The sequence below is a fragment of the Staurois parvus genome, unplaced genomic scaffold, assembly GCF_062004578.1.
Source record: "Staurois parvus isolate SC_StPar_1 unplaced genomic scaffold, SC_StPar_1.0 ptg000258l, whole genome shotgun sequence".
In the NCBI taxonomy this organism is placed as follows: Eukaryota; Metazoa; Chordata; class Amphibia; order Anura; family Ranidae; genus Staurois; species Staurois parvus.
In genome coordinates this window covers 5,910,001-5,936,893 of record NW_028318054.1, presented here as the reverse complement: position 1 = coordinate 5,936,893, position 26,893 = coordinate 5,910,001, and the positions used below count along the sequence as shown (strand labels likewise).

The 26,893-nt window shown below is 38.9% G+C and overlaps 1 protein-coding gene across 2 annotated transcripts in view; it reads left to right on the top strand.

Annotated features, from left to right (window-relative positions):
* The window catches only part of AP4B1 (adaptor related protein complex 4 subunit beta 1), a 61,301-nt gene extending 34,892 nt beyond the window's left edge, over positions 1 to 26,409 (top strand). For both annotated transcript variants that reach the window (XM_089681074.1, XM_089681075.1), the window contains exons 5-11: positions 2,932 to 3,079; positions 3,312 to 3,808; positions 8,008 to 8,091; positions 10,177 to 10,280; positions 11,305 to 11,512; positions 18,515 to 18,781; positions 25,461 to 26,409. In XM_089681074.1, coding sequence (XP_089537200.1) covers positions 2,932 to 3,079; positions 3,312 to 3,808; positions 8,008 to 8,091; positions 10,177 to 10,280; positions 11,305 to 11,512; positions 18,515 to 18,781; positions 25,461 to 25,879 — 1,727 coding nt within the window. In that variant the 3' untranslated portion in view covers positions 25,880 to 26,409. The remainder of the gene's footprint in view (positions 1 to 2,931; positions 3,080 to 3,311; positions 3,809 to 8,007; positions 8,092 to 10,176; positions 10,281 to 11,304; positions 11,513 to 18,514; positions 18,782 to 25,460) is intronic.
* The last annotated feature ends 484 nt before the right edge of the window (positions 26,410 to 26,893 follow it).

Below are 26,893 nucleotides of genomic sequence, written 5' to 3'. Positions count from 1 at the left end.
TCTTCCTCATCCTCTTCCTCTTCTTCTTTTTCTTCTTTTTGTCTTCCTCTTGCAGGTCACTGCTCATGCGCAGATTTTTTATCGGTAAAAAATCGGCCGATTGGCCCATTAATGCCGCGAAAATCGGCCGATCGGCCGATTTTTTTCCAACTTTACCAAAATCCCGAAAAACGGCCGACCAAATCGCCCACTAACGATCCGAAAATCGGCCGATTTTATTTTCGGCCGACAAATCGGCCGATTTTCGACCCATCTATGGCCTGCATTTGGCTCTGTTCACATCTGGTGTTTTTGTGATTTCAGACAGAATCGCAACAATTCTGGCTGCAGTCCAAATTGGCACTACAATAATGACAAAATGCACCACTCCTGTTCAGGAGCCATTCATTTTCAGTGGCTCCTAAACTCGGTGCAACGTGCAGATTGTTGCCCAAAATGGAGCAGCAGCTTATTTTGGGCTACGAGCTCTGAACAGGAGTGGTGCATTTTGTCATTATTGCAGTGTAGTTTGTGTGTTTTTTTTTTTTTTTCTTTCCATATGGTAACACTTCATTAATGTCGATGCACAGAAATACTGTGCATTGTGCTGCCATGTTGTGATGTGGTGTTATCCAATGCGCTGCAGAAAAATGCACTATATCACACCAGCATTGTTATGTGATTCGGGCACATATAAAACAATTGTATTCTGTGTGCCCTAGCAGTGATCTGGGTTTATCCAATCTGATGAAATGCTGGTCACCTAGTGTGAATGAGCCCTAACAATGCTCTGTGACAGTTTTTTGTATTGAAAAGAAAGCATTATTTCCCTTAAAGTGTAAATGTGTAATGCTGACATATACTGTGTGTGTATACAGTTAGGTCCATATATATTTTTGGACACAGGCACAATTTTAGTTTTTTTCAGGTATTTACCAAAACATGTTCAAGCCATAGTTATATAATGGATATGGGCTGAAAGTGCACACACTCAGATTTAATTTGATAGTATGTACATCCAAATTGGAGGAAGGGTTTAGGAATTACAGCTCATAAGAGTAGCCATCCCCCTTTTTTCAAGGGACCAAAAGTAGTTGGACAATTGAATATAATCATAAGTAAATTGTTCATTTTTAATATCTTGTTGAGAATCCTTTACTGGCAATGACTCCTGAAGTCTGGAACCCATGGATATTACAAAAGACCGGGTTTCCTCCTTTGATGCTTTGCCAGGCTCTAACTGCAGCTATCTTCAGTTGTTTTGTGTTTGTGGGTCTTTCTGCCTTTAGTTTTGCAAGTGAAATGCATGCTCAATTGGGTTGAGCTCAGCTGATTGACTCAGCCATTGCAGAATATTCCACTTCTTTTCCTTCCAAAGCTCCTGGGTTGCTTTTGCAGTGTGTTTTAGATCATTGTCCATCTGTACTGTGAAGCACCGTCCAATCAACTTTGCTGCATTTGGCTGAATTTGGGCTCACAGTATATCTCTAAACACTGCAGAATTCATCCGGCTGCTTCTGTCACTTCATCAATAAACACCAATGACCCAGTGCCACTGGAAGCCATGCATGCCCATGCCATCACACTGCCTCCACCATGTTTTACAGATGACGTTGTGTGTGCTTTGGATCATGAGCTGTTTCAAACCTTCTCCACACTTTTTTTTTTCTTCCCGTCATTCTGGTACAGATTAATCTTAGTTTCATCCGTTCAAAGAATGCTTTTCCAGAACTGGTCTGGCTTTTTTAGATGTTTTTTGGCACAGTTTAATCTGGCTTTTCTATTCTTCAGGTTTATGAATGGTTTGCACCTTGTGGTGAACCCTCTGTATTTGCTTTTGTCTTGATTGTAGACTTTGACAATGAAATGCCAACCTCCTGGAGAGTGTCCTTCATTTTCTGGATGTTGTGAATTGCTTTCTCTTTACCATAGAGAGGATCCTGTGATCATACACCACTGTTGTCTTTCGTGGACGTCCATGTCTTTTTATGTTGCTGAGCTCACCAGTGCATTCTTCTTTCCTCAGAATGTACCAAACTGTTGATTTGGCCACTCCTAATGTTGCTGCTATCTCTCTAATGGATTGGTTTTGTTTTGAAGCCTTACAATGGCCTGTTTCACTTGCATGGACAGCTCCTTTTGAACACATGATGTAGGTTCACATCAATAGATTCCAAATGTAAATACCACACTTAGAATCAACTCCAGGCATTTTACCTGATTAATTGATGAAGAAATAATGGAGTAGCCCACATCTGGCCATGAAACAGCTTTTGATTAAATTGTCCAACTACTTTTGGTCCCTTGAAAAATGGGGGATGGCTACTCATAAGGGCTGTAATTTCTAAACCCTTCCTCCAATTTGAATGTACATACCCTCAAATTAAATCTAAGTGTGTGCGCTTTCAGCCCAGATTATTGCTGACTCTACTCACTTTTAGGCGATCTCTGAAAACCTATCTCTTCAAGGAAGCCCATCCTGCCTTCAGCTAATAATGGAATCTTCTATTCTTCCTGCCAGTCCATCCCCCCACAGTTATTACCTTTTGTACCACTAGCCTCTCCCTCTTAGATTGTAAGCTCTAAAGAGCAGGGCCCTCTTGTATTGAATTGTATTGTTGCTGTATTGTCTCCCGTTATATTGTAAAGCGATGAGCAAACTGTTGGTGCTATATAAATCCTGTATAATAATAATAATACAAACCATGATATAACTATAGCTTGAATATGTTTTGGTAAATACCTGAAAAAACTAAAATTGTGCCTGTGTCCAATTATATATGGACCTAACTGTATATAGATATATTTGTATAAAAGACTGGACTAGATACCATTTAAAAATGCTCTTTACATCTTGAAATTATAGTTAGACATTTATGCAAAATTTTTTATATTTGTATTTCTGTTTTATACATTTATGTATAAAAGAGTTCTAACATGACAATCTTTCAGATGGAGCCATTGTGAACGAGCTGTACAGTTTGCTTCGAGATCCAGATCCGATTGTTTTGGTGAACTGCCTGCGGGCTTTGGAAGAAATACTGAAAACAGAAGGAGGCGTTGTCATTAACAAGCCTATAGCTCATCATCTTCTTAACAAGTTAAGTTTCGTAAGCTTTGGCATATTTGCTTGTTTTTGCTTCAAATCATGCAGATTGCAAATACAGAACATCACATGATCAGTTTATTTTTTATCATTTTAATATCTTCATTTCAAGTTCATCTGTTCTGATAATTATCTTGTTATGTGGCAGTGTTACATTTGCTAAAAGACCTAAGTCTTCTGTTCAAATAATAATCGTTTTTGAAACCTCTGCTTTGATATTTTTCAGGATGGCTGATTTGGATCATTGGGGACAGAGTGAAGTTCTGACATTTCTCCTTCGCTACAAACCACGCAGTGAAGAAGAGATTTTTGATATTCTTAACAAACTGGACAGTTATTTGAAGAGCACACATATCAGTGTAGTCATGGGAGCAACCAAACTTTTCTTGATTTTAGTAAAGGAGTTTCCTCATGTGCAGACAGACATTCTTGTCCGACTAAAAAGTCCACTGCTTGCCGCCTGTACCTCTGAAAGTAGAGAGATGTGTTTTGCTGCTTTGTGCCATGTCCGAGAGATTCTCCGCAGTTTGCCAGGGCATTTTAGCAGTCATTACAAAAAATTTTTCTGCTCATACAATGACCCTCATTATATTAAGGACCAGAAGATCGACATCCTTTGTGAACTGGTTAATGATGAAAATGTACACAACATACTTGAAGAACTCCGAATATGCTGTACAGATGTATCAATACAGCTTGCCCACACTGCGATCTTTGCAATCGGTAATGATAATGTATTATTATTATAAGTGAAAAAACATTAGTATGAGTTTAGTAATATGTATATGATGGTGGATTAAATTTTTCTCCTTTTCCTACCCAAGTTCCAGCATTACATGGACCTTTTGTGGTCACTAAAACACAGCATATTCTGGTCTGCTGGAACTGTTCTCTCTGGCAGTGACTTTTTAATAAGATACCTGCCACTGGCTTTTTAGTAGGATTAAATCTGGAATTATTTTGCTAAAACTTCTAATTTACCTGATCTTCCTGAGAATGTTTGTTTTTTTTTTCCTGTAAGAAACATTAAATATTGCAGAATTTAAGTGCTTTGGAAATATAAGGGCTTCCATACATGAGCATTTGTTTGCATCAGAATTTCTTAATCCACATTAAAATCAATGGAAATGCAAAAGTAGCTTAGAAGGATGACAGATGTACTTCAAAAGCAATGCAGATAGAATCTAAATGCATCTAAAAACATGCTCTATTTGCACTGGATTGAAATTCAGTCGGTTTAGCAGGAACAGGACACATTTTGATCTATGTGTAACCCTCCCTTTTAGACGGAAGGTTGATTGTTACATTGACTTCTGTCGAATGAACACGTTGAAAAACCTTCGTTAATCAGTGGCTGTGGCCAGTTAAGTTGATCAGTGTACTCTGACAGTTGGATGGGTACTCCTCCATCCACCTTGTTTGTGTAGGAGAAGGAATCTGTTCATTTTTTGTTCAGTGCACTGGCTGAACGAAAAAGTAAATGAATACTTTATGGGACAGTCACTTGTCCTATCTTTTGAGATAGTGGTGGTGTTGCCTTGTCTGTTACAGCTGCGTACCAAAATCTTCTGTGCCTCAGCTCTGCATTCTAATTGTTTCCTGTGTTGAGGTCTGGAGTAGGATCTCACACTCTTGACTAAATCTCTACAGGATTGAATGAGTGTGCAGAATTGGAAGATTATGAAATCGACTGCAAGGTGCCAATGAGGGCACACAGCCGTTATAAAGGAGTCAGGGTAAGACTGGAATGGGGGCTTGGAGCAAGAGGGACAGCAATAGAAGACCTTGTCCTTATGGCCTTCTGCTTATATAAACGCATTTTCAAAGATTTAAGAAAGCTTTGAGCAACTTTGTTTAAGCAGACCTTTATCCCCTTTTAATAAAAATAGTATCATCATACAGCTCTGCAAGCTTCTATGAAATCATGTTATATTCACTAAACCGACAGAGAGGAAATGGTGATGTAACCAGGTCCTCACAAATGCATTCTGGGAAGTTCCTGTCACATGTTCTAGGAGGCAGGCCTAGAATTCTAGGCAGAGATCCAGGAAGTAAATTTGCTCTGTTTGGTGTTTTTGAGTTTGTAAGTGTCACCTGCCTCCAGCTGCTGTGTGTTTTACTCTTGGCCAAGGAACTGACCTTTTTTTGTTTTTATTTCTCTGGGTGCATGCGAACATGCTTCAGCAAATGTTATGACACAATTCCGGGCCAGGAGCTGGTCCTGAGACCATTTGTGTCTGATCGTGGCTTCCACACATGCAAATAGATGTTCTTTTGCGTGCAATACATTTATTATGAAAACTATTTGACTTTATTTACAAATTGGTGATGTAACAAGAAAAAAAAAGGCCCTGGTTGACATGTTAAAGACTACACCTATCCACCAGTTGAATTCAATAGTCCCTGAAAATCAGCTTTGGAGCTGTTAAAGGTTTGCTTTTTTTTTTTTTTTTTTTTTACACCTTGCATGTGTGCAGAATAAAATGTTTATTTTGTAGACTGTTATTTGTATGGATATTAACAATACATTCCACTGGAAAAAAAAGTATATTGATCCAACAAATACAGAAATGGTTCAATATTCTACTTTTATTTTGACAGCAGCAACACAATTAGGTACTTTCATTTACTTGTGTAAAAAGAATGAATGGTGTTTATGGAGCTACATTTTGCACAGCACTTTACAAGAGGGTTAGAAGTGCCCTGCTCATAAGAGCTTACAATCTAAAAGGGATCACAACTTAACTTTCACAATGTACAAGAGGGAACAATATAAGGGTACTATTAGCCAGGCAACATATTTTAAGGTGCAACAAATCTGGCCCACCCCATTAGGTGCAAGATTCACAAAAACAAAACTGGGTATTAACCACTTGCCCTCCTGAGGATTTACCCCCCTTCCTGACTAGGCCATTTTTTTGCATTACGTTGCTGCTTCATTTTAACTAACAATTGCGCGGTCATGCAACTCTGCAACCAAATTAAATTTACGGCCTTTTTTTTTTCCCCACGAATCGAACTTTCTTTCGGTGGTATTTGATCGCCTGTGTGTTTGTTTTTTGGGGGGGTTTTTTTGCACTATAAAAAAAAAAGACTGACAATTTTGAGGAAAAAAAACTATTTTTGACTTTTTGCTATTAAACATGTCTAATACAAAAAAATTTAAAAAATCTAATTACGTCATAAGTTTAGGCCAAAATGTATTCTGCTACATGTCTTTGCTGAAAAAAAAATCTCAATACGTGTAAATTAATTGGTTCATGTGAAAGTTATAGCGTTTTCAAATAGCAGTATAGATACTGGAATTTTTTTTTCCACTAGTAATGGCGGTGTTCAGCGACTTATAGCAGGACTGTGGCGAACATTCTGACACTGGGGGGGAACTAACTTGGTGTCACTGACATCCCCAGTGACACCAATACAGTGATCAGTGCTAAAATAAAAAACAAAAAAAGCACTGACACTGTACTAATGGCACAGGGCAGGAAGGGGTTAACATGAGGGGCAATCAAAGGGTTACCTGTGTTCAGGGAGTGTGTTACTAGGAGGCCTTTTCAGGGTGCTCCACTGTAATCACACTGCTCTGGATGGCTGTGCTGTGCCCGACCTGACAGGGAGGAGAACTGTTAGTAAACAAAACAGTCCTCCTCCCCGTCAGATGCTTGGTAATCACTGCCTGGGACCTGGTGAATGACAGGCGCAGCCGCACATTGCAGCGCACGTGCCCCCTACCCGGAAATGCAAAACATGATTTTGCGCACCCCTGTTGTCCTGTAGCAGTATATCTGCTATAGGGCAGCAGGAGAGAGGTTTTAAAAAAAAACAAAACACTACAACATAGCACCAACTCCACCAGTTCCCACACCTTTCTGATTATGGTAAGCAGAAAGCTGCATTTCTGTCTACATGATTAAGCAAACTATATCAAAGTTAGGAGTTGTAAGAGTAGAACAATTGACATTTGTTAGTGACAAGGGTCAGCAGATGCTCACAAACCATAAACGCATGATAAGACTGGAAAAATACACAAACAATTGAAGCCATGCCCGCAAAAACCCACTTTTGAGGGACAAACAATTACAGCAAACACACAAATCAAACATGGTAGTAGCATTACTTAAAAAACTAGAAAAGATAAATATTGTGTGAGAAACAAAAAAACACAGCTAAATAAAATTACAAAGGAAATTAAAAAGTTCTTTATTTATGTTGGTGTTTCTATGCATAATACAAAATATATATATATATATATGTGTGTTTGTGTATGTATGTGTGTGAGATATATATATATATATATATATATATATATATATATATATATATATATATATATGTGTGTGTGTGTTAGCCTGTTTTAATAATCACGCTTTCACAAAATCACGTTCACTCTTTTCAACGACATTTCCAGGCTTCCCAACAAAGGCATTTACTATAGCACTACACAAAAAACAACAGGGTGAAGGCACGTTTTAGGTTTCCTAGTCTGGGCAATGTTTGAACTAGGTGAAGTCAGTGCCTGTTTGGTTTTTTTGATATCTATCACTTTATACAGTCAATTTTAGAATTAATTTAAAGCAGTTATTCTTTAAAATGTTCAACATATGTATAGAATGTATAACTTTCTTGAGATAATGTGATTAAAAAGATTTTTCTCTGCTGTTCACCTGGTTTTAAGAGGTGAACTCATTTAGATGGTCACTAAGTTTTTTTTGACCATTAGTAAATCTTAATTGTGTCTATTTGTGTGCTATAGTAAATACCGTCTTCCTCTAAAAATAGACAGTCATGCAAGGAACTGCGACCATTTGCAGACAAGGTGTTTTTAGTAACTTAACCCCAATGTGTATGTAATCCTATAAATAGTTATATAGAGGAAAAAGTGAAACATTTATGATGTTACATTTTTGTATACTTATTTGTAGGTCGCATTGCAAGAACATACAGTGAGAGGTGTGTGAAAATCTTGGCAGGCTTGCTGGAGTTCAAACAAGAGCACATTACATCAGGTATTTTCATAACTATAATAGTAATATTTAGAGGAGCAACAAAATTTCTGTGCCTGAAACGTTTCAGCCGAAAATACCCGTCGGCCGATTATGAAAAAAAAGCGCCAATACAGGTGCCGAGAAAAAAACCCGCCCCCCTCGCGGCCCGCCGTTGCCACTCGGTAGTTCTCAGCTTTACCTGAGAAACCACAGAACGATCACGGCTTTGGGCATAGAGATGAGTGGAGGAAATATGGCCTCCACTCATCTCTATACCCTTGGAAGACCGGAGCGATGTTACTTCTGGTTTCCGTGCCTTGTAAACAATGCCTTTTTTTTCTTTTAAAGCACTAGATGAATGCTTTTTTGATCTAATGCTTAACATTGTAGAGAAGAGATGTGGGGTCTTACTGACCCCATATCTCTCCATAAAGAAGAGCTGTCACTAATTATTTTATGCATGCATTTCTTGTGATAGGAATAAAAGTGATTACAAATTTTTTTAAAGGGACAGTGGAAAAAAAAAAAAAAGACAAATGTAAAAAAAATTGTTTAAAGTGCCCTTGTCCCCCCGTGCTCGCATGTAGTGGTGAACGCATACGCAGGCCATGCCCATATATGGAATCGGTGTTCAAACCACGCATGTGAGGTATCGCCATGAACATCAGAGTAAGAGCAATAATTCTCACACTAGACCTCCTCTGTAACTTTACACTGCTAACCTGTAGAAATTTTTAAAGCATCACCCATGGAGATTTTTAATTACTGTAGTTTGACGCCATTCCACGAGCGTGGACAATTTTAATGCGTGACATGTTGGGTATCTATTTACTTGCCGTAACATCCTCTTTCATATTTTACAAAACAATTGGGGTATATATTGTGGGGGTTTTTTTTGTTTGTTTTTTGCTTTTGCTTTTTTGCTTTTTTTTTTTTTTTTTTGGCTAATTAGATAGTATGACAGTTCTGTTTATGAAGTGTAACTTTGATGCTACTTGAATACCAGAGAGTGCAAATTCACATCAAAGTTGCACTACATGAACAGAACTATCATACTTTCCTATTAGCCAAAACAAAACAAAAAAGTGCACAGTGCATCAAAAATACACCTGAAAAACACATCAACCGCAACCTGCACAGATGTGAATCTAGCTTTAAGTAGAATTCCTGGATTCCTAACTAATTGAACTAAAAAATGCTCCCTCCCCCCTCCTAACACCCCTGCTGACCAACATGTGTAAGAAAGATCTAAATATTTACCTAATTTCAGGCCGCTCCAGTTCGGTCACATGATCCTGCCTCCGTTTCCCCCAAATGACAGCTGCATTGGAGAGGAGGGAGAACTAACAACGGGTAGGCCATAGTAAGCAATTAGTCACTGGTCCCAGGCGTTGCCGAAAGCTCTCTTCTCTCCCCCGCAGCATTTTTTGTTTACCTTTTTAAATGGCAATTCTTTCTTTGGTATGTGCAACTTTATGTTTATGGAGAGGGGCTCATTTTTCAGTTGGATAAACTTTGATGAGAGACATATGGAAGCTGCTGTTGACCTTCTATAGATTCTGTTCACTTGACTGTTATGCCCTAATCTAGCTTCAGTGCTTCCTGGTGCACTGTCCTGGAACAAACATGTGGATGAGGAAGTAGGAAAAGAGTTCTTATCTGCATACCAGTTTTAGGTCATTTGCACAATGAATGTTGAAGAAAAATTGGGTCAGTATGACAGACAACCATCATTTTAAGAAAAAAAGCAGTGGCAACCCCATACTATTACCTGTCAAATTTCTTTTAAGATGCCTTATCTAGCAAAATAATATTCTGTATTTTGTTAATTAAAAGAGAAACCAAAAAGGCTCACTAACAAAATGCTAATACTTGTATATGCTATTATAAACTAGTAAAACCCTTCCTAATCATGAAAAATTATTTGCTTCCAGTAAACAGCTGCTGACTACTTGTGTTTTTGGGAGCCTAACTTCAGATATAGAAGCATTTTTAACCAGAGCATTAATCAACTGACTTGTCATAGGTATTTATATTGTCGTGTTGAGGTTTGTGCTGTATATCTTATATGTGAGCTTTTTTTTTTTTTTTTTTGCTACTTCCCAGCTGTCATGCAGACCTTTCGGGACCTTGTGTGGCTGTGTCCTCAGTGTGTAAATTCAGTGTGCCAAGCCCTTCCTGGCTGTGAAGGAAACATTCAGGACAACGAGGTAATTTGTAACATGCTGTTTTGCAATTTCTGCTTTAATTTAAGTGTTACTAAACCCAGGAGCCTGCATTCACTATATCTGGTCTCCCACAGTACACATAACATGGAAGTGCAATTATTTTAGTAAATATAAACTGCTAAAGATCATTTCTCATCAGCAGTTTGAGCAGTCTTGTGACTTCCGCAGAGCACTAGTTAACGGTTGTTGGAGTTTTCTTTCTACTCTAGGAGGATGCAAAACCCCTGACCTCTGTCTGGACAGTGCTGATTGGCACTGTGCTGATCACGCTCCCAAGAAAAAAAAAAAAACCTCCTATAGCAATAAACACTAATCTGAGCATGTGCATGTGGCTACAGGTTCAGTCTGTCTTATCAGGTAGACATTTGAACTAGAGGAGGGGCAGAGAAAACAGGATCAAAGGGCCTTTTTACACAATGCAAAGAATTAACCCCTTAGGTTCCACAGTGAGTATAACAAGCATGCTTTACTGCATATACAGGCTGATTTTACTGTTGTGGGTTTAGTAACACTTAAAAAAAATCTTTAATAGGTTGCTTTAAAAAAAAAAAATATAGATATAGAAACATGGTTGTATATGTTTAAATACCTATTATGGTTTCAGAGCCCAGTCATACTGGGTACATCTCTGGTATACCAAGGTGTACCCAAGCCATCTGTGAATACAGGTCCTTTTGTGTGTTCTGGATGTGCCCCCAAGGACCCCTGCAATTAAAAGCTCTTGCAGCACGATTCTCACCTAGCTACAGGATGGCCAAACTTCCCACTCTATCATGGAGTCTTGCCTTGGGGAACCTGTGGAATCACAGAATTTCCACCTTATGTAGAGATGTGACTTGTTCATTAGCTTTTACCTTAAGTCAATAGTCAACTATAATGCACTACATTTAGTACAAACAACATGCACACATTTATAGATGTTCCACACAACCTGTAGCTTTCCATGTTTAGCATATCTTTATTGGCTTGTGATTTTAATCTTACAGTATGTATATTTTATCCACAGGGCAAGCAAGCCTTAATATGGCTTCTGGGAATGCATGGAGAGTTCATAACCAATGCACCGTATGTGTTGGAGGAATACGTTGATAATATTAAGACAGAGACCTCGCCAACTGTAAAAATGGAGCTCCTGACATCTCTGCTTCGGTTGTTTCTCTGTCGACCAGCTGAGTGCCAGGACATTTTGGGCCGTCTTATTTTTTATTGTATAGGTAAGTGCTATTATTTGAAATCCCATAGCAGACTGCTAACAGGGCTTTTGATTTTGTTGCATGTCTCATCATCTGGGAGTTGTGTGGTGGTTTCCAAAGTATGGCTTGAGTTAACCAAACATTTACAGAAATAATGTACTCTCACCAGAACTGCCCCATCTATGACTATTGTACTTCTGCTTGTTGCCTTAAGTGGATATTTTTGTGTAAATATGGTATGGTTGTATGGAGACATTAGCAGGTCACCTAGTTCTTTCATTAAAACTAAAAAAAAAAAAAAATAGTTGGACAGGCCATAAGGGCTTTGAATTTGGTTCAGTACTAAACTATCTGAGCTACTTCTACTGCAAAGATCTGTTATAAAGGGATGGGAAAATGATAAAGCACCTCAGTTAATCTGGCTGTAGATGTATCCTTTTTTTTTTCATTTCAGAAACTCACCCTATCTCCCCAACCACACATTCAGGGTGAAGTGGGGAAACGTCTCTGCCACCAGAATACACAGATCAGTCTGCAGACTATAACAGGCTATATAGAAATTTTCCAGCAGGGCGGTTAAACAGAAGTTGATCGGTAGATCGACTTCTGTACAACCACACTGCCCATACATGGATTGATACAGTGCCTGCTGAACCGGTCATATTTTGATTCATCTATGGGCAACTTAAGATTTCCTTAGAGTGAGTAGCTTTATGGTTATGTAGTGATATGTAGTATATTTCTCATTTGTATTTGAATGATAAGGTATATGCTCTGGCTGTGTTCAAGGTGATCAGGCTTGTTCCCAAATTTGATGAATATTGAGTTCTTTGAATTTTGTATTTTTCCATCCAGCAGTCACATACTGTATTAGGCCATCCTGATACAGGGATGTTCGATTCCTATCGCCTGACACCTGGGACATGTAGTTCTAGGCGCTGGGCAGGTAGTTTTTTTTTCTGCCTTTAGCCCTGCTGCGGGCAAGCAGCAGACTCACCTGTCAGGTGGAACATTCAGGCGGCAGCGCTGTCGCCCCATTGCTTCCGCACAGTGCCAGCCTCTCCCCCCGTGAGGTCTCCCGGGCTCCGCTTCCTCATCTGCTGGACCGGCTTACCGTCGTCGGCTAGATGGGAGGGAAGAGAGTGGAAACGTTTGCTTCCCTCCCCTTCTTGTCCTGACCCAGAAATGACGTTATGATGTAATTTCCAGGTCCCCGTTGAGAGATTCCTAGCCATGAAAGCCGGGAAAGAATGTAATGCGGTGCGATGTGCACTGCATTATATTCAGTGGAGCAGAGGGGAGACATGCAGGGTCTGTTAGACCCTGGATGCCTCAATAAAGAGAACATGTCACCAAATTTTTTTTTTTTTTTTTTATTGTAAAAAATTAGCTACACCCAAGCACATACCACCCCCCCCCTCCCTAAAAAATGAAGAAACCCCCCCCACACACACACACACATATACGTACGTAAAAGATCACGCTGGCGCGCTAACGTATGAAACCATCGATTTCGACACTCATGTCATACATCGCTGCGCACGCCATAATGAGAGCAATAGCGCTAGCACCAGACCTCCTCCGTAACGCGAAACTGATGACCTATAAGGAGCTTTAAATGTTTCGACCTATAAAAAATATACTGAAGTTCATCGCCATTTTACGAGCATGCACAAATTTAAGGTTTGACAAGTTCAATATCCATTTACCCGGCGCAACCTCATCTTTTTATATATTACAAAAAAATAGGGTAATTGATTGCTTTTTTTGTGCCCTAAAATTAACTTCCTTGTATTTTTTACTGAAATTTTGCGGTAATAATATGCAACATAAAACATTGGAACCAACACTATTTTATTCATTAGGCTCTCTGCTTTCAGAAAATATATAATGTTTGGGAGTTTTGCCTAAAATGGGCAAAAACGGCACTGGCAGCGAAAGCGATAAAGGGTAAGCCCCCTTTCCTGAGGAGCAGCCAATTGGTGCTCATTACACTGCAAGGTCTTTCCCCTCCCTGCTAGTCACCAGGTGTGGTGCTGGAGACAGACAGACAGGCGGAGGAGATAAAAAGTGCAATAAAAAATATTAAACATTTAAGTCACCATAAAGCCCCTTTTTGTTTGTAAAAAGTCCCAGTCATTCCTAAAATTGCCTCTGATTTAAATACAGTTTTGGTTAAAAATTTTTATTTTTTTATCTGGACTGTGATATATGCAATGTTTATGAAGAGGGGCTCATTTTTGGGTTGGATAAATGCTGATCTTACCAAGCACATTAGCCTTTCTTGCTTCTCAGTGCTCAAATTCTCACATGCAGAATCCCATATACTTCTGAGAATATATAACCCAATAAATTTGGAGTGAATTTCCACATTTTTTTTTAGGCTTGGAGTGAAGCAGTGTTAGGTCTTTATTACAGTTTGTGACCCCCTACAGGGAGGCCTCCCTTAACCAGTAGTCCTACTGCAACAATTTAAATTTCTCTGTGTTCTTTTGGAGTGCATTCTCCAGATATTGATAGGAGTACTTTTTTTGGTGAGCTACTGACATTAAAATACTTTCAAAGTAAGATTAGGGTTTGGGGGATATTTAGGAATGTTACCCCATCATCGTCAAGAACATTAGTAAAATTGTTGGGGTATCAGACAGCTCATGCAAAATTTAAACTGGAAACAAAGAAGTGGGTTTTAATGTAAAGAGTAGTGGTAGACTAAACTGTTGTGAAATGTGTCCTTCCTTTTGTTGAAAGCCTTCACACAGATCCTGTGAATAAAAGTTAAACTGCTTATGAAATTGATATTGCTTTTACCATCTATAGTTGGCTATTTCCATTACCCCAGAACAGCTTATTTATATATCACCAATTACATGATTCAGTTATGGTGGTAAATCTGGGAGACGTGTATAGTCACTGGCTACTAGCTTAATCTAACTTGTAGGGATTGAATTACAAAAATATGAACTATACTTAAAGGATAAGTTCATCTTTTAGACAAAAATAATAAATGCTATTTTTTTATGCAGGTAAAAAAATATGCATTTATTATTTTTGTTTACAGGAGCCTGGAAAGCATTGCACCAGCGATCAGCAGATCAGCGATTCCATGCAGGTCTCCTGCAGATCTGTCCGAATATCTGCTTGCCGTACGGGATGTATGGTCAAGCAGATATCCTGACAGGAAGCTTCAATGATCTACCATGGCATTCCACAGCGCCGTAGTAGTTCATTGAAAACTACAAGCCCACAGCCAGCAAGGCAGTCTGAACTTGCAGTTCATTCATTCACAGAAGTCAGTGAATGAATGACGCAGCCGGAGCACCGCATGACCGCGCTGTTTTCAAATTGACAGTACGGGGAATCTTCTCCCTGCGCTATCTGTCAGAGGGAGGAGGGCAGCGTCTGCGGTTATGGGAAGGCTACATGTTCCCCCCCCTAAAAACTGGGGAACATGTTTCCCTCTAAAAACTGGGGGAACATGTTCCCAAAGGTGAACTTATCCTTGTAAGTGTATTTACACTTTTGGAAATAGGGATAATACATACTATATTACATGTTCCCATTATTTGTTAGCATACCCTAAAAAATATTTTTAAAATTTGCTGCTTAACCTTCTTAAATGTTGTGGGTTTTTTTTTGTTTTTTAATGAAAACTCCATACTTGCTGTTCTGTGCAAGATATTGCACAGAGTGGTCCCTCATCTCCTCTTTGGCAGTCCCTCGAGTGCGTTGTCTGCTACTCCTCCATAGATACACACAGCGCCAGTGTGCCATGCCCCCACTCACAGGAGTTTGAGTGACAACAGCAGGAGCCTATGAGTCTCGCTGCTCTCAGTGTCTTCTGTGAGACCAGGAAGCGAGAGGAGCGGTGCTGCAGTTGGGACAGTGCTGGAGCAGTGAGAGGAGTCTAAGTGTTTAGGGGTGAAAAGGATAGGTGGTGAGGAATGTTCTACCTTAAAATGATATCAAAGGCTCATCTTCTTTTTTTTTTTTTTTTTTTTTTTTTTAAATAACAAACATGTTAATACTTACCTGCTTTGTGCAATGGTTTTGCTTCAAGCAGCCCCAATCCTTGTCTTCTTGGGTCTTCTGCTGGAGCTCTTTTCCCCTCTCTCCTCCTGAGTTCCGTCACAAAGGCAAAGAACCCTTATAAAGCATGATCTACTTTGTTCGAAAAGAAAAAAAAACCTTCCTGATCGATCTCTATTAGATATTAGTTTAGGACAATTAGATACTCCCTGGATCAAAGTTCTTTAGTGTTATTTCTTATGAATATCAAAGGTCCTAGAAATAAAAAAAAAAAAAAATCACTTCACTGCTCCACCCTCACTTTTACTGCTCCTCCTCACTGTGTCTGTAATCTTACAGCAGTAGGTGTTTTTTCCCCAGGGTCCAGTTTTAAAAGTCAGTTATATTTTGTACATATAGAAATATGTCCAACCATTTTTAAACAATCCACTAAGTTGACTGGAACTAGCGCTTGGATTGCCACTCTTCCTACACTGCTCTGCATGTTATATACTTTAAAGTTGAACTCCATGGAAAAAACATTTTATGCTGTCTGCTGGGTCCAGGTTAGCTATCTTTAATCCTTGGTATACTATGTTTGTAAGATTGCTGGGGATGCTAAAAGTGCATCATATATGTAACCCAAATCAATGAAAATAATACCACTCAAATGCCTTAAACCTGAATCAGTTGGATTGGCATGTGGATAGACTGGTGCAAGACAGACAATATAGGCTTGTCAGGCTCCTGTAGAATTCAACAAAAGGGTGGTTGTATGCACACAGACATCATCTCCTGTTCTCTACCTATAGAGACCTCCTCAGACATATTTCACCATTTTCAGGGCTTAATCTTAGATTAACCGTTTCAATACCGTGCAATTTTACACCTTCCTGCCCAGGCCATTTTTCAGGTTTCAGTGCTCTCACACTTTGAATGACAATTGTGTGGTCATACAACACTGTACCCAAACTAAAATTTTATCATTTTCTTCACACAACTAGAGCTTTCTTTTGGTGGTATTTAATCACCGCTGGGGTTTTTATTTTTTGCTAAATTAACAAAAAAAGACCAAAAATTTTGAAAAAAAAAACACATTTTCTTTGTTTCTGTTATAAAAGTTTTCAAATAAATAATTGTTCTTCATATATTTAGGCCGAGATGTATTCTGCTACATGTCTTTGGTGAAAATAACCCAAATTAGGATGTATTTTTTAGTTTGTAGGAAAGTTAAAGAGTTCACAAACTATGGTATAGATCTGAAAATTGATCAATCCTGAAGTACTGACAGCCAATCTAATATCTTGAGGTCCAAGAATGTCAGAATAGTACAGATATCCCCAAATGACCCCTTTTTGCAGAGTAGACAGTCCGACGTACTTCATAAGAGGCATGGCGAGTTTTTTGAAGTTGTATTTTTTTTGTCATCATTTTTCGGAAAATTAAAAAATTAAAAAAATTTATTTTCACTATTTTTTTTTTTTTTACATACTGTCACCAGTGCAGTACAGCGTCATCATATAACTGGCATGGCGGTGAACAGGGACACTGACTGGTGACAGTATGAAAAAAATATATATATTTTTTTTTTCTTTTTTTATTATTTTTAATTTTTTATTACATTTTTTTTAAATTTTTTTAAGATTTTTTTTTTTCATATTTTACTATGACTTTGGGGAAGTGAACAGTATTTTTTTTTTTTTTTTACACAATTTGCTTATAGCAAAGAATTACTTTGCTATAAGCAAGCATTTACCTGAATGAAATCGATTCATTCAGCTTTTTTTTTTCTTTTTTTTTTTGTGCTTAGCTGTGATTTGGTCACAGCTAATCACATGACATGTGCATGTGATTAGCTGTGGCCATTCACAGCTACGCACTAGTATACAATGGATGGCATGAATGAAGCCATCCATTGTTTACAACTGTCATGTGACCTGCTGTGATTGGTCAAAGCAGGTCACATGGTACCAGCAACGGGAGCCGGTACTCGGATCTGTCATCGGCCGTGTCCGAGGTACACGGCCGGTGACAGATCGCGCTGCTGCGCCGCTCTGCATTAGCGCAAACTGCGCATGTGCGGGAGCACGCCAAATGGCGTGCACCCGGAATGCAGCAACACTTTTGAAGCCGCCAAATGGCCATTGGCCGGGCGGCTAATGGTTAAGATCCACAAAGTGGAAAAGCATTTGAGGAGTTCCCTCCAGGTGGAGAACAGGAGTGGAAGCCATCTTTTACCCAATCCATTCACACTCATACAACAGATGTCTGTGTGCAGATGAACGCTATTATGTTGAAGTCTTGTATTATGTCACATTCCACTGTATCTTCCCGCTCAACTGTTGAGTTCCACTACTGAGTCATAAGTGATTTCTCACTCATTAACTCCTCCATTCATAAAATGTCTTGTATTCTTTTCACAGAATACGTTTTTTTCTGAATAGACAAGGGGAGGGACAAGTGAGTGATAGGATCTCACCTTGTACATTCAGAAAAAGCCTTGTATTCAGTGAAAATAATACAAGACATTTCTGAATGGAGGACTTGAAGAGGATGCTATGATTCCTGTACCAGCTGATCTGGATGATCAAAGCCAACAGTAGAATGTGGCATAATACAATGAAAATTTTTAGCATTCTCAACAACCCTCTGGTTTAATATAGCGAGAATTGCAGGTAACTAAGCTGGAGCGTAATTTTTTCCTTGAGTTCAGCTTTCAAAAACATTATTTACCATACCTTTTCACTCTCAACTGTAGGTAATACATGCCATACCACTAACCATCATGCCACTAGCATTTTTTAATAAACTTCTAAAATCCACCTTGTTCATGGAATGGACACTTGCTAAAATTTTCTAAAAAAAAAAAAAAAAAAAAGAGGATTTACAGAAGGAAATCTGTTTAGTATGTTTCTTGATATGTATATGCTCTTTATATGACTGTAAACTGTATTTTTGTCACTGTGTTCAGTTATAATAAAATTCAAGAGACATTTATTTAATATATGTAATTTGCAGAGGAGGAAACTAACATGGCTGTCCGAGATCGAGGTCTCTTTTATTACCGAATTTTGTCAACTGGAGTGACTGAAGTGATGAAAGTTCTCAGTGGTCCAAAATCAGACCCATCATTGGGAGTTTTGGTTGATAGAACAGAGCAACCAATTAACAGCTGGGTAGCAGATTTCAACACCCTGGCTCCTTTATATGACAAGAAGCCTTATGAGTCACTTTCTGCCAGTCTTGCTAAATGTGAACTGCCTTATGTTGCAAAACAGCTTGAAGGTAGGTTTAGTATAATAAACACATTTTGCATTTTTTTTTTTTTTTTTTAGTGGTGCCATTTTCAAGCCTCACAGTTGTGAAAAAAACCTATGGTAAACCAAATCTTGGGGTCTCAAAATAAAGATCCTATTAATAACTGTATCCTCAAGGGACAGAAGTATCCCAGTTATGTCATTTGTCTGCTGTCTTGTTTCTCTTGTTATCTGTATGAGTCACTTCTGACAAGTTTTCCTGACACCAAGGCATAGAAAGGAGACAGGGGAAGGTGTTCCAGCACACAGCCTGTTATTGAAAGTCTCAGTTCTATTCCTTTTAAGCTCCGTACAGTATAATTTCACCTCCCTGCCCCTACTTTCTGAAAACTTAGACAAGCTGTATGAATTCTGCACTTTGACTGGCTGTAGAGATGAGGGCTACAGATAAACAGGTACACCTTATGGAGGTGGATTTGGTTTTTTTTTCTTTGTGTATCATTTAAGGCTACTCACTTCACTGGGTATATGTAAGGGTTTACAACCACTTTAAGGAAGGAAAAAAAGTTTATTAATCCCCAAAGGGATCCTGTTACATAGCTCTTTTCCCTGTTAAAAATTTGAGCAGCGAATGTTAAATAAAATAAATCTTTATATTTTGTCATTGTTGACTGTAGCTCCATCCCCCAGCCTTAAAATATGGGTGTTCCCATGGCGGCAGTTACAGCCAGCACTGAACTCTACTCCCTCTCCATTCTGTAGTGCTGTGTCTCCTCGTCCCTCCTCGTTAGTCTACACAGTCCAGGGCTGCAGCCTTTTTTTTCAGGGGAATAGAAAGAGTTGAAAATGTCAGTTTGTGTTGTGAGCGATTGCAGCTCAAGACAGATGCTTTAATTTACAAAAACACAAGCTGACAGCAGCACATGCCAGGTACTACACTAAGCTGTATCGGGTTAGCGTACTAGTCGGTGTGTGCTGTTAGTGTAAACGTTTAATGCAAACTAAAGAGGAGAGAGAGTTTAAGAGACAGCTTGCACACCAGAGCGATATTCTTTCTGGCGGTTTGGGGGGGGGGGGGGGGGCAGGGTCTGTACAGACTTTTGTGTACTGCCTGTCACACCCACTCTCTTAATGAATTGTCATTCACAAGCCTGTCTCCATTGATCACTGTTGTCAGACAGCTAGGCAGGTGAACAAGGGTAGCTATCTAACACCAAAGTTCATAAACCCCTGCACAGATTTAGATGAGGACCGGTGCTTATGTACACAGGATCCTCCAGAGGTTTAACAAGCTGTCTTTTTATTCTAGTGATATATTGTTTTTAAGATCCTTGAGTACTTATGATGTAAAAATTAGACTGCAAAAGAAAAGACCAGCACTAGGAGCCAGTCACGTGTGCTTTATTCTCACAAGGGAGCATGCGATCATCACTTTTCCTTCTCATTTACTGTCCAGTTGCAAGGGTGGAGCAGGGAGTTAGCTGTATTGCTTAACAGTAGAGAAAAGTCAGGCCACCAACCAAGTAAATTGGAAATATTTCATATGAATGCTTTTATTTAGCCAGTAGGCAGAGTTTCCTTTTCAAAAGACTTTCAATGACTCATCCCTTATCACATGGCTCTACAGGGTGGCAGAGCTGCACAAACTCACATGTACAGTGTGTGTGTGTATATACAGTTGTGTTCAAAATAATAGCAGTCAGACATCACTAACCTGATCAATCACTGTTTTTGGTAGAAATTATATTTCTACATGGCAAATAATTTACTAGCATGTGTAGTAGAGTAATAGAAATCCAACAGACCCAACAGTCATGACATGCATGCTGCTGATTCTGTGTAATTGAATCACTAATTGAAAGGGGCATGTTCAAAATAATAGCAGTGTGGAGTTCTATTAGTGAGGTCATTCATTCTTTGAAAAACAGGTGCCAATTATTTCCCTTATTTAAGGAAGGAAGGCAGCAAATGTTGTACATGCTGGTTACAGTGCATTTCTCTCTCAAATTCTGACGAAAATGGGTCATTCCAGACATTGTTCAGAAGAAAAGCGTACCTTGATTAAAAAGTTGATTGGAGAGGGGAAAACATATAAAGAAGTGCAGAAAATGATAGGCTGCTCAGCTAAAATGGTCGCAAATGCTTTAAAATGGCAACCAAAACCTGAAAGATGTGGAAGAAAGTGAAAAACTACCATTCGAATGGATAGAAGAATAGCCAAAATGGCAAGGACTCAGCCAACAATCAGCTCCAGGAAGATCAAAGAAGGTCTAAAGTTACCTGTGAGTACTGTTACAATTAGAAGACGCCTATGTGAAGCCAAGCTATCTGCAAGAAGCCCCCGCAAAGTCCCACTGTTGGAAAAAAAGACATGTGCTGAAGAGGTTACAATTTGCCAAAGAGCACATTGACTGGCCTAAAGAGAAATGGCGCAACATTTTGTGGACTGATGAAAGTAAGATTGTTCTTTTTGGGTCTAGTGGCCGGAGACAGTTTGTCAGACGACCCCCAAACACTGAATTCAAGCCACAGTACACTGTGAAGACAGTGAAGCATGGTTGCGCAAGCATCATGATATGGGGATGTTTCTCATACTACGGTGTTGGGCCTATTTATCGCATACCAGGGATCATGGATCAATTTGAATACATCAGAATACTTGAAGAGGTCATGCTGCCTTATGCTGAAGAGGAAATGCCCTTGAAATGGGTGTTCCAACAAGACAACGACCCCAAACACATCAGTAAACGTGCAACATCTTGGTTCCAGACCAACAAGATTGACGTTATGGAGTGGCCAGCCCAATCCCCGGATCTTAATTCAATAGAAAACTTGTGCATCAAAAATGCAGTTTCTGAGGCAAAACCAAGAAATAGAGAAGAACTGTGGAATGTAGTCCAATCATCCTGGGCTGGAATACCTGTTCACAGGTGCCAGAAGTTGGTTGACTCCATGCAACACAGATGTATAGCAGTTCTCAGAAACAGTGCTTATACAACTAAATATTAAGTGATTCAAAGGAAAGCGAAATCTTCAAACATTTTTCAGTTTATATAGTGAATGTTTTAGTTTGTAAAGAAGAATACAAACACTGCTATTTTTTTGAACAGTCTAATATTCACTTTTCTTCAATTTTTTTAGAGGAACAACACAAATTTGATATATTTTTCTTCATGTTTTGATTTGGAATAGAATGTGTAGTGTTCCCAATGCATTTGTGTGTATGGAAATAAAAGCGATTAGAAGGATTTTGAGTTTTATTCACTTTTTTCAACACACTGCTATTATTTTGAACACAAGTGTATATAGAGAGAGAGAGCGATATATAGAAAGATATAGATAGATAGATATCTATCTATCTATGTGTGTGTGATGTTGTATTTCCGGGTAGGGGGCGCGTGCCATACCCACGCCGCCATTTGTGGCTACACCGGTTGATCACTGGGTCTCAGCCGGAGATTCCCTGACGGCACCCTGCGATCGCCAAGGAACAGTGACAGAGGAGAGGTCTATATGTAAACAATACAGATCTCTCCCCTGTCAGCTCCAGCACACTGCTTTTATTGCTCTGCATAGCAGCATGCTTACACAGTAAAGCCCAGCACACAGTAAAACACACACAGCACAGTTAACCCTTTGATTGCCCCAGACGTTAACCCCTTCCTGCCCAGTGTCATTAGTACAGTGTCAGTGCTTTTTATTAGCACTGATCATTGTATTAGTGTCACTGGGGATGTCAGTGACAGTTTGTCATTTCCCCCCCAGTATCAGAATGCCCGCCACGGGCCCGCTATAAGTCGCTGATCACCGCCATTACTAGTATATATAAAATAAAAAAATTCCAGTATATATACCGCCATTTGTAGACGCTATAACTGTCATGTAAACAAATTAATTTACATGTATTGGATTTTTTTTTTTTTAGCAAAGACATGTAGCACAGCACATTTTGGCCTAAATTTATGATGAAATTAGTTTTTTTTTTTTTTTTTTAAAACCAATTTTACTGGATATGTTTAATAGAAAAAAGTAAAAAAAAAATAAATGTATATGTATGTGTGTATGTATGTGTGTATATATATATATATATATATATATATATATATATATATATATATATATATATATATATATATATATATATATATATATATATATAATTTTTTTTTTTTTTTTTAAATCAAAATTGTCGGTCTATTTTTGTTTATAGTGCAAAAAATTAAAAACAGTGTCAGTTAAAGTAACACAGTGCTGTATCTCAAAAAAATGGCCTGGTCAGGAAGGGGTGTAAATCCTCTGGAAGGCAAGTGGTTAAATAATCCTTAGTGCTCTGGAAACTGTTTGCCATGTATTAAGCCCAGAGTCACATTTGTGCATCAGTATTTGCACCTTCAAAATAAATGGACTTTCTTACCAAACACTCATCGGCACGCAAAAACCGCATGAATAAATCAGCCCTAAATGTTTATTTGTAATACAGAGTTTGTATATAGTACATATATTAAGAGAAAAAAGCAGACCCAATACCATTAAAGTCTTCCTTTTCTAGGTCAGTGCTCTGTTTTTCATTTTTAGTGATACTTCCAGCCTTTTGTGCTCTGTAATAATGTTCAGTAGTGAACACCATTAAATGTTAGTTGAGGCCTGGCAGCTTGTGTGTTGGCTTCAGCCATATCCAAATGACACATTATTATTAAAGCTGAACTCAGGGAATATTTTTTTTTTTTTTGGGGGGCGGGGGATCATTTTGCATACCAGCCCTTCCTTTCCCCCCCTCCTTTCACAGAACACCATGTATTCTGTAAAAAAAAAAAAAGCAAAATCCAGGGTTTTGTGAATGGACATGGAGAGAGGAGGGAGCGGGGATGCATTTGGAGTCCTTCACTGCCATAGCTGCATTTCTCATCCCCACATTTGGAGTTCAGCTTTAAGTAGAATAAAAAACATGGATATGGTTTGATCAGTCTTTTATTTATTTATTGCACTATATATTGCTGAGATCCTTATCAGGAATAACAAACCCTTTAACATGTTAAAGTGATTTTAAAGTTTCTTTTTTTTTTTAAAAATAACAAACATTTCTATACTTACCTACTCTGTGCAGTGGTTTTGCACAGAGCAGCCTGGATCCTGTTCTTCTCAGGTGCCCTGCAGGATCTCCTGGCTACTTGCTCCTGTCAGGTGCTTCCACAACAAACAGCTTGCTATGGGGGCACCCGCTGCTCCGTGTATCCATTCACACACGGAGCCCTGGGACAGCCAAGATGGTTATTCACATTGCTGGATTGCGATGAGGCTCAGGTAAGTATTGAGGGGGCTGGAGGCACTGCTGCACACAGAAGGTTTTTTACCTTCATGCTTCAGCCTCTCCAACCACTTTAAGGGCCAGTTCACACTACAAAAATGCACTGCGGATACGTTTTTTTCTTACAGTTCACACCACACACAGTTCCGGTGCAGTTTTGATGTAGTTTGCCATATTCCAGTATGGTTCTGTGCAGAGAAAATGCAGCATGTTCTACTTTTTTCTGCAACGGAAACTGACTGGAATTGACTGCACTAGTGTGAACCAGGGCCATTGGAATACATGGAAAACACTGTGCATGCATTTTTGGTGCAGAAAAAAAGTGCACAGAACTGCATCTAGTGTGAACTAGCCCTAAAGTTGTCTTGAAACATATACTCCTAGCTATAGTCCCTAGCCCCCTTTTTATCCAAATTTTCCTGCTATAACTTGACAGCTCAGATCACCACAGTTCATACTGGAAGCCATAGGCTGCCTTTCTGACCATACACACATGAACAATCTAACATTCTTCCATCCATGCTGAACTGCGCAAATGACTGAATCTCCCACTGCGACCAGCTGTCAAAATACCCGAATAGAGATTGCATTTGACTGGCTGCAGGGGCTATTCAGCTTACCATTTTCTGCCTGCCTCCTTTGATTTTTCAGTGGCAGCCAACAGGGCCACCAATTAAGCAATTTTCATGCAGTTAATTAGGAACTAGATGAATATCATGCAACATGTGATAGAGTTAAGGTTAACTTTATAGAAGATTTGTACCAATTTAGAGCTAAGGTTAGAGCTGGAGTTTCAGGTTCTGGGGGAATTATTTTGGGGAAAATAGAAGAAATGTTTCACATTTGCATTTTCTTAAAATTTGCTTTTATTAAAACAATACATTATTGCTGATCTTGTAAAAATTATAGTTCCTGGCTTTCATGTTAATTCAAAAATGTGTATGCTTTTTGAGACTTGCATGTGCAGTATGCCGATCAAGAATTCACTTTCTGCAAACTTGCTACTGTAGTACTTCTTTGACCTTGAAGAAGGGGGTAAATCCTGAAAGCATATCCTGAAAATGTGAATGTTAGTGTAAACAAAGGAAAAAAAAATGTATCATCAGTTGTGTTGGTAAATGACCTAAACTTTATTGAGCTTTGAAATAGTTAGGCAACCAGAGTTTTCAAAAAATAGCTGGAGATGGCAGCCTCCGCATAGGTTTCTATAGAGATAGCATACTGTACATTTAAATATAGTAGCAGGTGAAAGTCCAATCTGTACTGGAAAAAAAATGTCCAATTAATTTCTAGAAGATTAAACCATGTAAAGCCATGCACAGACCATGGAAAATTGTGTGAGCTGTGATTTTCCTTTAGTGCCGAATATATGAATCTGTTTTTTTTTTTTTTTTGGCCGTAGATCTGCATTCACCTGAGAATCCTGAAGTATCCAAAGAACCTATTGCCCTATTCAGTTTAATTAATGACGTTGCAATAACTCCAAAGCTGTTTGAGAAAAAATGGACTTCTGTAGCTACAGAGCTATGTTTGAATATTGAATGGAAGCAGGATGCAGAACCTGACCTCCTACTAACATCTCTTCAGGTACTGAATATTTACACTATTGCTAAGAGCAAAGCTGGCACACAGCCATGGAAGTCTTACCTCTATGCTCAGGACCGTAATGGAAATATGTTTCTTGTGGAATTAATACTCGGCACCAATCCACCTTTCCTAAAAGCTATAATTAAACAGGATACAGAGAATACAGATACATTAACCGACTTTGTAACACTTCTGAAAAGTGCAGTATCAACAGTTCTGAAACTGACCAGGTAATGCTAATAAAAGACTTTTGATGATGGTAAGCCAACATAGAAAATGAGCCAGTGTAACTAATGTCAAATCACAGCAGTGTCATCACAATTTGTTGTAAGCATCCTGCTTTTGCCGGTATGCCAGCTGTAGTTTCAGCTATGCTTTGGTACTAAATGCTTTGGATTCATGGGCAAATTGCCTCTGGAGCACTTATGGATTTGTTGGAAACCAAAATTTTGCTAAAAGATAGAATTCTAACAGCCAAGAGGAAACAGACACACAGATGCATGTCATTGCAAATTGTTAAAGCAACAAAGAATTGTAGCCAGATATATGTGCGTGAATGTAAATACTGTATACATCCGTATATAATTGTGTGTACATATCTATATATCAATTAACTTCTATTTTAAGAAAAAAAATCTACACCAAAGGTTGTGTCTTTCTTTTTCACACTGTCATTATCACCTGATGTTTGTCACCAGTGGCTGATGTATCAAAATTTTAAGTATGCTAACAGGAAAACACAATATAACCAAACATGGTGGAAATTGCTTTGAGTACTGATTTTATAACGCACATCTGCTTTATCTGGGAAAGGAAAGTAAGCAGTTATTAGACTTAGCTGTATAGTTTGAGAAATGCAGATTTGTATAATGGCCACAAATGGCCCCAGTAATCTCAAATCACCTGGAGAGATTCAAAGGGGAGGCATTTGGGAATGAATATGGAAACCTCTCTTGCATAGATGGATTAGGAAGAGTGATACCTTCAGGCTATCCAGAATTTATGCAAGGCCCTTGCCTTATTATCTGTCTGCTGAACTGGCCGAGATGCGAACCGTGTATGGGTAGGCTGAATGTACCTAAGTTGATTGATCAACTTGGGTACAACCAGCCTGTCAGATTTTACATTCAATTATTGCTAGCAGCTATTGTAGCCTCTAGCAGTAATCACTGTGTTCTCCTGGCGGGAACAGCTCCTCCTGCCTCCCCCCTCCGGGTCTGGAAAACACAATGGTTCCATGGGAGGGAT